A 14,093-nucleotide genomic window follows, 5' to 3' on the forward strand; every position below is an offset into this window, starting at 1 on the left:
TACAATCTAATACAATTCATCTTTATTTATATTGCGCTTTCACAACAGCTGTGACCGCATCTAAGTGCTTTATATATATATATATATATATATATATATATATATATATATATATATATATATATATATATATATATATATATATATATATACACACACACACACACACACACACACACACACACACACACACACACACACACACACACACACACACACACAATGTCAAACAATACATCAGAACACATCACATAAAACAGGCAGTAATGAATTCTTCAGACCTTTTTATAGTTATTTCAGAAGTTCCTTGTTGCCGTCATTCTGAACGCAGATATGTTTAAGTTCATTGTATAGATTGTTAAAGATGATTAATTAGTCAGATTTACTTGTAAAATGTTGCACAATGTTAACACGGGCATGGTTCAGAAGCCACAGTGCCCATTTAATCTTTTCAATGTATCATGGAATTGATTAAAAACATGTACCGTTGTGTTTGCATGGTGCTGGTCATTCAAAATTGCTTCACTTAATGCTGTCTGATTAGTTGACCTTCCTGTTGTAGTGGGCAAAAAATGTATGTTTTGAGGAAAGTGTTGTCAGATTTGACATTTGAAAGAAACATCTGTTTCTCTTTTCCTCCCCAGATTTTGCAAAATGGAAATACTAAGGTCTTCATTTAAGGGCACCTGCAGATGTTCAGGTGTTTGTTACGCAAAGAAGCAATGACTTCCCTGCTCTGTATGGTGTTCCAAACTCTCTAGGAGCTTCTGTTAAGGAATTTGCCGATCATATAGACATGTTTGCCAAGCTGAAGAAAAAGATTGCAGAAGAGGCAGCCACAGCCCCACGGAGTGGCATTCGATTACCCCGTACCATCAGCAAGGAATCCATCACTTCACTGGGGGCAGACTCAGGAGATGACTTTGTAAGTCGGTGTCTTTTTTAATGGTTCATTGCCCTGTGATGTTGTTTTTGAAAGGGAAAATAAAGTAACAATACTATGTTAGTCCACCACTTTCTCAGGATGTGGCCATTCTGCAGTCAATTGAAAAGGACATCAAAGAGCTCAGCTTGCCAACGTCACATGACCAAACTCAGAAAACAGATCAGCCGTGATGGTTGTTCCTTGAACGCTGAGGCATTGTGATGTCCATTTAAGTTGACACCAAGTGGCAATTTGCGGCCCCCCTGAGCTGATATGGATATGAATTTCCCACCTTAATTTATTTGAACATGCTCAAAATATCTTTGGGCTAGAAAAACTATGTGCGACCAGTAATAACTGTGCCCGTTGGAGTTAATTTTTTTTATAGCGCTTTGCACAGCTAGCTAGTTTGGCCGTTTGGGCTGACATGGACAACTAGCGGATTTGCTGCTTCCCTCACCTTCACTCAGTGAGTCCTTGCCGATCAGGTCCAACTTGTAATACTGTAATTCAAATAACTTGCAAGGGGGAAAGTAGTCCCACTGTTTGTGTCACAATCTGGAAGAAAAAAATCACAATGTCTTGCTCACAGCCACATTTTCAGAAAAAGCTCTCACATATTTACTTTTGTCTCTTTACCATTAAAGAGGATGGGCGGAACGCCAAAAGTCCCAGCCATTTGTATACAATCAATTAAAAAGTACGTTTTCCCAGAATAGCCCTTTTTTATTCATATTTTTGTTCTACCGTAATTTTCGGACTATTAGTCGCTCCGGAGTGTAAGTCGCACCACCCATAAAATGCACAATAACGTGAAAATAAACATATATAAGTCGCTCCGGAGTATAAGTCGCACTTTTGGGGCACATTTATTTGTCAAAATCCAACACCAAAAACAGACACGAACCAGCAACAACAGGCTAAACGATACGGTATGCTAACGTGACATACACAAACGAGAGAAACGTTAATAATATATTAACAAAGTACAAGCAAAGACGTGGGTTTGGTAAACGGCTCTTTATTTTACAAAACAAGAGTTCAACGAGCCAACAACTACTGAACTGTAACGCTAAAAACATAAACAAGTAGCTACACGAAATAAAACATAAATAGCATAACTTAGCATAACTAAATAGCATAACTATAACATAAATAATAACTTTTTCAAACCGTCTGTGTCTTCTGTCTAATCATTAAATCCTTCAAACTCTTCATCCTCCGTGTCACTGACAAATAACTCCGCTACTGATGCCGGTAGTACGTGCGGCCCTTCGTCATCTGCATCGCTGACGTCAGACTCCTCGTCAGTTTCAGTTGGACCTATTCCAGCTTTTCTGAATCCTGACAAAATGGTTTTGAGTGTAACCGAAGCCCATGCTTTATCAATCCATCCAATGTCCAGGAATGTTGCACGTCTCATTCTCCCGGTTTCCGTGAAGCTGTGCGCTCGCATGCTGTCCGTCACAAGCAGAGCTTGCATCCTAAATTGCATTGCTGCCCCTACTGTTTTTTTGTTTTGTGTTTTTTTATATATATACATCACCACACTAAATTCTCTTCACCAGACCTGTGCTTTTTAAAAACTAAAAAAAAACAGCGCTTTCCCCTCCCAGTTGTTGCGTCACGGCCAATGGTGAAATTTAAAGCACCCTCGTTCAGTTTAGTTTGAAAATAACTATATTTCTTTTTCAGTTGTTTTTTTTTGTTTTGTTTATTTGTTTTATGAACTTGAATATTGTGCTTTAAAGTGTGAATTGCTTTATTCGTTTTTTTGGTGTATTAAAAATAATATGTGAGGTGATCAACTGTACTAGTAAGTAATGTGTTAATGATCAAGTAAATTTTTTTGGAAAAAAAAAAACACACATAAGTCGCGCCTGAGTATAAGTCGCCCCCCCACCCCCCCACCCAAACTATGAAAAAAAAACGCGACTTATAGTCCAAAAATTACGGTAATCTTATAACACATGTGAAATAGTAACAAGTCACATGGTGGATGTGACATTTCTAAACAACAGTGATGACTTAAAGGGCTGGACACTACCATTCAGTGTTTGCCATCCGTCAGGATAATGTAACCTGAGTCTGGAAATGTAACATTAAGCGCTTCATTACGTAATGTTACTTTGAACACTGATAAAAAAAATTAAATAAATAAAACTGCTCTTTTTTTCTACTTACCTGTTTGTGTAGATATTGTATTTTTTATGGTAACATCTTGAAATTTTGCTTTGAATGTGCTATATTGTTCCAGGTAAATATGATTATGATGACAGTTCTCTGTGCTAATGCTACTGCCTAGCATTATCATACTTATCGTTTTCTCTGGCAGTGGAAGCCATATTTGCAAGACTGCACCCTGCAGAACACGCGGAACTGAACCGACATAAATTATTTAGAGTTGTCCAAGCGTTGATGTCAAGTGATACATGGCTCTATATGTTTATTGAACCATGCAGGTGTTGATAACATTTATTTAAATTAAAGTTTGTTTGCTATTTTAGAAATTGTAAGTTTGAAAGTGGAACAAGTAGGCATTGGAGTGGGCTTTGAATTCTTTAGAACTACTGCTAAAATTCATATACAATTGCTTACTGTCTCTCTGTCCACAGGCATCTGACGGGAGCAGCTCCAGGGATGACCTGCCTGCTCAACTGCTAAGGAGGAATGATCAAATCCGAAAACTAGAAGGAAAGCTATCAGGTGGGACATTCAGTCAATGGTTACATGAGGAGGCAGGTCTTGAAATGAAGGTTAAAGGAGAAGCTTGTAAATACGACAATATCCAAAATCAGGGAAATTCAACAAGAGTTCAAAGGTCCAGTTCAAGAAAATTTGTTCGGCAGGTCGCCTGGGTGTCTTATGCACAAAAGACCTGAAACATCCAATCACCTAGCAGTATTAAAAAATGAATGGAAGAAAACCTGCTTCCTTAATTTTGTGTCGGCATGATTTCTTTGTTGAGAGATAGGGTTCATGGTGGATGAGTTTGTATTTGAACTAAGAACACCTCTAATGTCAGCTTTATTATGAAATTCTGCTTTCCATGGCTTTAAAAAAAGGATGTGCAAATGAACAATTGCTTTTAATGACATACATTTTTGTCGAGTATGCCATAGATGCCAAGATACCAAAAAAGGTTTACTGTGAAATTTGTACTTCTGCAAATGCAGTCAACTCATACCCCTCCTGCCACAGCATATTCTTGTTTTGTCCTGTTAGTTGATTGATTATTTGTCTGAAAACCATTTTGCATCTTTACATAGCCAACAGCGGATGTCGGACAAGAAGAAATAGTGTTTGAAAATTGATGCATGTTTGGTGTATGTGTGTTCTCGTGTCTTTGTGTGTCTTCAGCAGATGGCATAATTGATCTTTCTTGTCTGAGGTTTCACAATAGGTAATTAGTATTCTCGCAATTATCTGGGGATGGGGGGGCTGGGGCGTTATGTTCCAAAAAATGCCTGTAATAAGTGAAATCTACGGAGTAGAGGTTGATATTATTTTATATATTTTTTTCACATTTTTTTTTTCAAGGAATTACCCCTCTATTACGATGTCACGAGCCCACTCCGGCCCCCAAACAGTTCTCTTCCTTCTAAATATTTGTTACACTTGCTAAATTTAACTTTTAAAATGTAAAATGAAGAATAAATATGAGCCGCAGGCTGTCAGAGAAGCCTGGTCTGCCTCTAAGCAGCAAACAAGCGCTAAGGAACATTGGCTAATAACTACATGATAGTTTTTCAGTTACAAACTACCGTCCCAAAATAGTTTTCGTTCTTCTAAACGCTTGTTACACTAAATAAATTAAACTTATGAAATGCAAACTGAAGAATAAATACAAGCTGCAGGTTGTGACAGGAGCGTGCTCTGCCTACCAGGAATGAACGAGTACGAAGTAACAATATCCATCCATCCATTTTCTGTTCCGCTTCATCCCCACGGGGGTCGCGGGTGTGCTGGAGCCTATCCCAGCCATCATCGGGCAGTAGGCGGGGGACACCCTGAACTGGTTGCCAGCCAATCGTAGGGCACACAGAGACGAACAGCCATCCACTCACACCGAGGGACAATATGGAGTGCTCAATCGGCCTACCGAGCATGTTTTTGGGATGTGGGAGGAAACCAGAGTACCCGGGGAAAACCCACGCGGACACGGGGAGGACATGCAAACTCCACACAGGGAGGGCCAGAGGTGAAATCGAAGCCACACGCTCCTAATTGTGAGGCGGACGTGCTACCCAGTGCTCCACCGGTTCAGGATGACGTGTAGTTGAACCAAAGTACTTTAAACCGTGGTTTTCCAGTTCGGTTCAAAACCGTTACACCCCTAGTAAAAAGTGAACAGAATAAAAGCAAATCCCACGAGGAGACCATTTTGAACCTGCTCAAGAATTTAGTCAGGTCTCAGTTATTCTGATAAACATAGTCAGTTTGAAAGACATACAGTAGACAAGACCCCCAAGGTTCAAATGCTCTGCTGATGATGTGCAGTAACGCGGACGTGGTAGTATATGACTGAGTTGAAACATGGGTGCCGCAATTTTAATACTGTTCTTATGTATTAATCGTCAGTCATTATAATAAATCCTATAATAGAACTCCTAATAAATAATTATAATGATTCAAAAAGATGATTGAAAATTGAAGAGGTGGGAGGTTTCTTTTTCATTAATTGTCAATCACAGTTTCCCTTTTGTTTTCTCCTTTTGTTCTTTTATCCTCTCCATCATGCTGTTCCTGTTTGGTCGTGTGTGCATGTGCGTGCACGTGCGCCATTGATATTCCATTTCATCTCCCTGCGTCCCAACAACACTAGACTACGCTGAGCAGCTGCGAATAATGCAGAAGACCAAGGAGAAGCTTGAAATTGCATTAGAAAACCATCAGGATTGTACGTACCTCTCCTTTCGCTCCCTCCCAACCAATGAGCTACTTTTCTTTAACTGTTGATCAGCTGTATTAACCAATTCATGGTTTCATCCCTTTTCTTCAAAATTAGTTCTTACATTTGATGTAGTTTGTAGTTGCTTTCTGTGGTCATGTTGAAGAATCTGGAAACCCCAGATCTTTTTATTCTGGCAATTTGTTAGTTAGTTAGTTAATATTCTGGGGGAACAAATGGCTATGGGCAAGCGGTGCTCTGCATGCTTTGATTTAATCATTGCTTTTTTTGTGTACCACACTGGTGAGCAGCATTTTGAGTGCTGCATTATTGTGTCATCATGAGCCAGTGTGTAAGTATACAGTCTGCAGTGCTTTATTCTCTTTTGCCACTTCCTTTACAGACAAGTTAGCAAGTTTGCTCCTAATTCAAGTGCTTTGTTGGCTGTTCTCGTCTTGTTAAAAATGTAGACAGCCTGCTAACATATCAGTCCATTTGTGCCTTCGACAACACAAATGTATTTTTCTGAGTGAGGCATCTCATAGTAATGTATGAAGTGTGGTTTAAAATCCATTTGCTCGACTGGGGCCCAGTATTAAAATCGAAACACTACTATAGCCTTTATTATTGTTGTAATAGACAATGAAATTGGAATGCTATTCATTAATGTGATTAAAATAAATAATAAAAAAAAAAAGCGGACCTACACAACATGTACGTGTGCAAATGAAAACAACGAAATGGTGGGAAAAGCGATTGAATTTGTAAATTCTCTCGTAAGCAATGGTGAGATATATTGCACTTACACTCTCTCACACACACACACACACACACACACACACACACACACACACACACACACACACACACACACACACACACACACACACACACACACACACACACACACACACACAGTTGTACAAGACATTGCCACACGACTGTCAGCAATATCACAGGCCAGCATCAAGTGTGGACAAGGCACGCATTTGTCAGCCTTTGCTTTGGATTTCATAATACTAATACTTTCACTTTTCAAATACGGTAACTGTTTCTGCTGTTTGGCTGTTGCTGTTTTAGATTTGCTTCCTGCTTGCACTCAAGTTATATTTCTGTTGTTCATTCCTTTTACATGTGCTCTTTGTTTTTCTTTATCTCACCTTTTCTGCATAGCTTCCATAAAAAAACTTCAAGAGCAGAATGAGTTACACCAGGCTACCAGAGCTAAAATGGCAGAGGAAATGACTCTAGCCCTGGACAAAAAGGACCAGGTAAATGTACATCTAACCTACACATACACTATGGTGGAAATGTAGTTTCTCTCTCTCTCTCTCTCTCTCTCTCTCTCTCTCTCTCTCTCTCTCTCTCTCTCTCTCTCTCTCTCTCTCTCTCTCCCTCCCCCCCTCTCTCTCTCCCCCCCTCTCTCCCTCCCTCTCTCTCTCTCTTTCTTTCTTTCTTTCTTTCTTTCTTTCTTTCTTTCTTTCTTTCTTTCTTTCTTTCTCTTTTTCTCTCTTTCTCTCTCTTCTTTCTTAGCTTTTCAAAAACTCCAGTTTAAGAAGGGGACATTTAATAGCTTTGTGATGTATTCAAATTGGCTTGATGATCTGAAACACTTAAAATGGGATTTTGAAAAAAAAAGTCTGGAATCAGGAAGGGTGTAAATAGATTTTCATGGAATTCTAATTACCTACATAGCCATGGTCATATTAGTGTGGTCTGACATCGTTGTTGTCTATGCTATACCAACAGGAATGGATGGAAAAGTTTGCTGTTGTGGAAAAGGTAAGCGTTGTGTTGTGATCATCATCTACCTTGATTTTGAATACAGTGAGCCCTCATTTTTTGTAGGAGATGCGTTCCAAAACAACCCATGACAAAAGAAAATCCAAAAATAGAAACAGTATATGCATAAATTTAGAAATTTAAATACCAATGTATTGAACTTTCCAAGACATAATGTTTCTTGTTGGCCGCTAGAGCATGGTTGTATTGTGAGTCAATTAGAAGAGTGGTTTACCTTGCCAAGCAATGCAAAGTGTCCAACCTCAGAATCACGTATAGCGAAACCAAAGTGAGTCGCGGTTATGCATGAATCTCCTGTTTCATTGTTGTCAAGTACAAAATATTAAAGCTTTTTAACCCTCCCCAATATGTGTCATATACCTTTCCCATTCCCTTAATAACCATTCCCACAGTGTTCTGTGCATGTATTGTACCTTAACAGTAAATAAAAGAACAAACACATGATAGTCATGTGTCCTCAACTCCTTCTCCACGCGCTTGTCCTCAGTGAAACACATTGTTCAGAGGCACGCTCCGCGCTTTAAGCGCTCATTGCCGTTGTCCCAACTGTTTCCGCACGGTGGTGCATTTTTCCTTCGTGCATGGCTGTGTCATGTCTCCGGTCTCGCCCTGCTGGCCGGCGAACGCGCCCTCTGCGCTAGACCTCGGGGGTGTGCATCATCAATACAGAACTACGTGTGGTAATCGGCACTGATCGCCATCACCTGTACCGTGTTGCCCACTGATTAAGGCATGTATATAGACACCGTTCGTACATCGCCGGTCAGTCATCGCCGCTTCATCTGCTTTGACACACGCATGCCTGCCACCTGATTCCAGTTTGCCCGATCCGCTGTGTAGTGGTACGTCTGGCTGGTTTTCTGCCTTGACACATGCACGGCTCCCACCTGATTCCTGTTTGCTTGATCCGCTGTGTAACAAGATGACACCGCGATGCACAACGCGAGCTCGCTGACCAGCTCATCAGTCGCCTCCTGCACTTGCTCTGCAAGGGTTCAAGCCGCCCTTTTCCTCTTTTTGCATTCCCTAAATAAACAGTCCATGTTGCACATGGTTGTCCTGCCTCGTTCGTGACAGGCTGGCTGCAACGCTTCCCGTGCTTGTCTGCAATGACGCACATTGCTCACATTGCAAGCCCCGCGCAATCAGCGCATAGTTAAACAGTCACGTATAAACCCACAAAGTAGCGCGTTCGCAAAAGGTGAAGTGTGAATTGGCAAAGTATTACTGTAACTCATAATTTTACTTCACATCATTTCCAAGATTAGAAGGCTCAACCTGCATGTGTTTGTTTAGGAGAAGACTGCCTTATCAGCAAGACTTGATGAGATGATGGAGCAAAGCTTGACACTCTTCCAGAAGAGGGATGATATGGATGAACTGGAGGGATATCAGCAACAAGAAATTGCTAAAGTCAAACACATGGTGTGTTTGTGTGTGTGTGTGTGTGTGTGTGTGTGTGTGTGTGTGTGTGTGTGTGTGTGTCTGTGTGTCTGTGTGTGTGTGTGCGCGCGCATGTGAAATATATATGAATGAAATACAATGACATCCACTACACACGTCAGTGCAGCTCGGAATCTGCTTAGAATTCATCAAAATCGTCCGGCCGACGGTATTGATATTCATACATGAGCCTATATTCCGTGTTGAACAAGGAGTCCAGCAATTGCATCTTTCTCAAAGCCCTGATTCTTGTATCACCTCTGCATGTCTGATGTTTGTGACAATCCAGTCCATCTAAAAATCTTTTCTGATTACTATTTAAGGCAAACTTTAGTTATTTTCCTAGAGTAGCAGTAAGGTCCCTGACAGAATTGAAAATATATGAAAATCCTGAAAAAAAAATGTAGAAAGTGAATTTCTATAGGCTGGCAGCTCAGTGTACAGTAGTCAGCTCATGATGATAACTTCAACAAATAATTGACAAAAAGCTTTTTTGCCTTGTTTTGGAACTGCAAACACAGACTATAATTGTAGGCTTAAATCTAAGCTTGCTTGTTTGTCATCGCCTGTCGTCTACCAGTTGCTGAGAAAGGAAGAACAGCTCAATCAGCGTGAATGGGACCTACAGCAGCAGGAGGCTGAACTTCATTCTACGAAGCAGAGGCTTTCCGAAACTCAGGGGAAACTTCAAGCTTTACAAAATCTACTTGAGGAGAGCTCCAGATGCACAGCTGAGCTGGAAATAGAACGGTAAAAAGGCACATTTTGATTTTATTCTTCACTTGTTTGTTTTTGGTCAGGAGCTCAGCATAGGGAGAAGTAGTGTTGTAGTTCACACAATTGCTTTTCACTCATCCAGTTAAGGATCAATGCCCATTCAGTTTCTTTAAGTCTGGATTTGAGCTAAGTCTCTTTTCAAATATAGAGCTGGACCATAACTAAATCATTTAGTCCAAAATCTGAATCATAATTCAAAAACAAGATTTTATAAATGTAAAGCCATTAATCAAAAGTCTAAACACGTCGAGTCAAATGCACTGTTTGAAAGTCAAATTCATTAATTGTTTGTAAAGTCACTGCATTACACTTTAGTGTTTATGCACAAAAAAATATACAGCAGGTTGATAACAGAAAAATCAAGCAATCAAATTTGATATGAACATCACACAATATATGGGTTCTGAAAAAATTATTTGAACCATGAACATTGGTTTGGATATATATGTTGCAGGGGTATCCAATAAAATACCATTTGCAATATGAAACGATACCATTGAAGGACAGTTAGCCATCAAAGCGGAATAATTTGATTAGGTTCTAAAATTGTTTTTTTTTTTTTTTTTTTTTTTTTTTTTTCAATTTGCTCAACATGTAACAATGAAGTTGAAATGTGTCAATTCTGTCCAATGAACCACAATGCGATGCATATCAATATGTTTTGAGGTGGAATTATTCCGTTTGAGTTGATGCATACGCATATTTAAAATTAAAAACTAATTTGATTGAATGTCATTGTTTGTTACACCCTTAGTATGTTGTAACAAAACTTGATTTATGCAGAGAGGAACTGCTGCTGCTCAGAGAAGAGACAGAGAAGAAAATTAGTGATTTGGAGGGACAAAACCAGAAGCTACAGTTGGCTATCCAACAGGTCTCAGCAGACATGCAGAGGGTCAGTCTGAATTTCTCAAGTGTTTTCATGTTTTAACTGTTATTTATTATGAAAAGCCCACTAAAACTCGACATTTTTATCTTTCAGTCACAGAGTATGCTGTTATTTTCAGAGCGGTCCCTCCAGGATCTTCAGACCGAATATAATACCTTGAAGTCAAAACAACAAAAGGTAAAGGAACAAACAAATTTAACGCATTTGTCAAAGTCAGCTTTATTGTCAATGTCTTCACATGTTAACACACAAAGAGATCGAAATTACGTTTCCCACCGTCCCATGGTGACTAGACACATTACACAACACATTCAAGCAAATAGCACAAAGAGTAAAAACGAATAGACAAGAGCGATGAATAAGTAATAAGCAAATAACCCAAATAAATAAACAATAAATAATTTAATTATTTCATAATTTTGGACTATAAGTCGCGTTTTTTTTTTTTTTTATAGTTTGGGTGGGGGTGGGCGATTTATACTCAGGAGCGACTTATATGTGAAATTATTCACAAATTTTTACTTTATCATTAACACATTACTTACTCGTATAGTTGATCACTTCACATGTTCATCACTTTAAACTGCATGAGGATGCACTAAGGCTGTGTAATAATTGGAGCCTCACTGACAATGAGTTCCATTCACTGACTTCCGGAGCCAGGATATTTAATGATTTGGAGTGACACAGATGATTCGATAAACCACTTATTTATGTTATAGTTACTTGATATATAGTTTAATTAGAGTAGCAACGTGTATGTTGTCAGACCTAAGTAGTTTCCGATTGTCTAGCAAGGCCCTGAAGGCGGGGGTGGGGGTAGCAATCAATCCAGCACGCTTGCTTTGAGCACACTCACACACACACACACACACACACACACACACACACACACACATATATATATATATATATATATATATATATATATATATATATATATATATATATATATATATATATATATATATATAGTACTCCCATATTGAGTCCCAGCCGCAATCGGCGGCATTCGGGGAGTCCACACCTCAATCTGAGGCATTCGGGGAGTTCGCGCCGCAATCGGTTGGCATTTGGGAGTCCGCGCCGCAATTGACGGCCTACTGGGAGTCCGCGCCGCAATCGGCGGCATACGAGGGTCCCCGCTGCAATCGCCGGCATACAGGGTTTCCCAGCCACAATCGGCGGCATACGGGGAGTCAGCGCCGCAATGGGCTGCATTCGGGAAGTCCGCGCCGAAATTGGCAGCATACGGGGAGTCCCAGCTGCAATTGGCAGCATACGGGGAGTGACTATTATATATACGTAGATCTGTGGAATAATTGAAGCCGCAACTAACGACCAGGCTGACGTCAGCGGAACACGTAGTTCCAAAGTCAACCGCTGTGTGTGTGTTTTTTTTTTTAAGTGACACGGAAGACAAAGATTCCGATGGATTTAATGATTTGGAGTGACACGGATGGTTTGATAAAATTGTTGTTTACATTACATTTATTTGCTATATCTAGTCTGACGTCGGCGGCGCATGTACCGTATTTTTTCGCACTAAAAGGCAAAAGGCGCACTGGATTGTAAGGTGCACCCTCATTGAATTTTTTTATTTTAGAAATTATTTCATATGTAGGGCGCACCGGAGTAAAAGGCGCATAAAATAGAAGCTATACTGCAACAAACTGAGGTTGACTAGGGTTGCGGTATGCATCCACTCGCCAATAACCAATGTCCCTTTTGACCTCGAAAGAGGTCAACAAAAACCAAGCACAAAAAAACAACACTAAAAAAGTAAATGATAGGGGACATGTAGGGAATCGTGAAGGGTGATACATGATAAAAAACAGCAAACAATGACAGCAGTGATTCCCAGTGAAGAGGAGGCTTTGCCTCAATATTCCAGTTCAATTTTAGTGTGTGAGTGAAAAACCTGCGGCAAGATGTTATAATGCAGGAAAAGTCTCTTACAGTCCCTCTGCCTTAGGCGACCAGAGCGTTATCAATACAAACAGTTCAAGACAAAAAATTGCTCGTGATTGTTCAGCCGTTGGGGGCTTGGCACGCCCTGGCACAGCTCTGCTCCGTCCGGGGAGAACCTGGAAATGTCTGCCGCGCAGTCGTTGTCTTCGGTGGCTTAGGGTAGACTACCTGGCCACCAAGGGGGAAGAGGATTATTCTGCCTCTGTTTGAACTGGGGGCGGGGACGCTGTCGATGGTGGATCTGGTTCCTTGCAGGAACCCTTCACTGGGGCGCACTGGGACAGATGATACCACGCGTCTCCTTTGCCGGCCAGCCGGACAGCATGTGAGGTGCGTTCCACCACTTTATAAGGACCCGTCCACCTCGGCTCCATCCACCTCCGTCTCAGGACCTTCAGCCAGACCGATGGAGTTATTTAGATTTCGGCCGTCCCTTCTGGGTCCGCTGTCGTCTGTTCTGCAAACCTGGAACCAAAGAGCTGGACAATAGGTTGGAGATGTGTGCGAGAGCGCTTACCGCCCTCCGAATCTGCAACCGGAAGGGTAGACGCAGGTCCCGGAAAACAGTGTCCGTTCTCATAGGGTCTAGTCAACGCAGGCTCCGTCCCCCTCCTTCTTGGGACCTTCAGCCAGAACGTTGGAGTGATCTGGACTTCGGTCTTTGCTTTTGTATCCGCAGTAGTTTGCTGAGCAAATCTTTTCTGCAACCTTTGCAGTCTTTTGAGATGTTTCTTCTGCTCCCTCATCCCTGTGTGTTGAATTCTTACATGTCCTGTTAAGACTCCAAAAACAATTACATTTGACAAAACATTGAATCTTCCATTAGGCTAAATAATTCTACTCCCCCCCTTTTGACACATTCACGTAATGTGCCAATAGAGTTGTTGGGGAGCAGACGGGACCAGCGAGGTGTCCCGGACACATTATCATACCCATCCCGGCTGGACTAGATGGTCCTGTCTTGTCCAACCACAGGAAACGGGCCTTCTCCATCAAACCATTTGTCGTCAATGGTGCCCCTGAGTAATCATCAAATCCAAACTAACAGACACAAAGGTGCCCATTCATTCACCATCACAGCTCAACACCTGTCCCACACCTGTCTTCCATCATCCTGTCTTAATCTCGCTTGCCACCACGCCCTCAGCACACACCTGGAGCGGGTACGACTCCACTCCGCGCGCAGCCACAACAAGGGACGCAAGAGGGGGGCCCGGCATTTCCATACTGATTCATTCCAGCCTGGCCAGTACTGGGACGATCAATGCCGTTGTCCCCCACCCACGCCAACCCAGCAAATGACTACCCGCAGAGCCCAGACCTTCATCAGTCTTCCCCACAATCAGATTACAATATCAATCACCCCACCCACATTCCAACATCTGTGTAGACAA

At 41.2% G+C, this 14,093-nt stretch overlaps 1 protein-coding gene across 5 annotated transcripts in view; it reads left to right on the plus strand.

Annotated features, from left to right (window-relative positions):
• golga1 (golgin A1) overlaps nt 1-14,093 on the plus strand; it is a 59,511-nt gene that overhangs the window by 465 nt on the left and 44,953 nt on the right. For 2 of the 5 annotated variants that reach the window (XM_085908730.1, XM_085908732.1), the window contains exons 2-10: nt 645-925; nt 3,541-3,631; nt 5,751-5,825; nt 6,990-7,087; nt 7,566-7,598; nt 8,916-9,044; nt 9,643-9,812; nt 10,623-10,734; nt 10,822-10,905. In XM_085908730.1, coding sequence (XP_085764856.1) covers nt 797-925; nt 3,541-3,631; nt 5,751-5,825; nt 6,990-7,087; nt 7,566-7,598; nt 8,916-9,044; nt 9,643-9,812; nt 10,623-10,734; nt 10,822-10,905 — 921 coding nt within the window. In that variant the 5' untranslated portion in view covers nt 645-796. The remainder of the gene's footprint in view (nt 1-644; nt 926-3,540; nt 3,632-5,750; nt 5,826-6,989; nt 7,088-7,565; nt 7,599-8,915; nt 9,045-9,642; nt 9,813-10,622; nt 10,735-10,821; nt 10,906-14,093) is intronic. The other 3 variants (XM_085908733.1, XM_085908731.1, XM_085908734.1) reach the window with 3 other exon arrangements.

The sequence above is a fragment of the Syngnathus leptorhynchus genome, chromosome 4 (genome assembly GCF_054491065.1).
Source record: "Syngnathus leptorhynchus isolate UIUO chromosome 4, UIUO_Slep, whole genome shotgun sequence".
NCBI classification, from domain to species: domain Eukaryota; kingdom Metazoa; phylum Chordata; class Actinopteri; order Syngnathiformes; family Syngnathidae; genus Syngnathus; species Syngnathus leptorhynchus.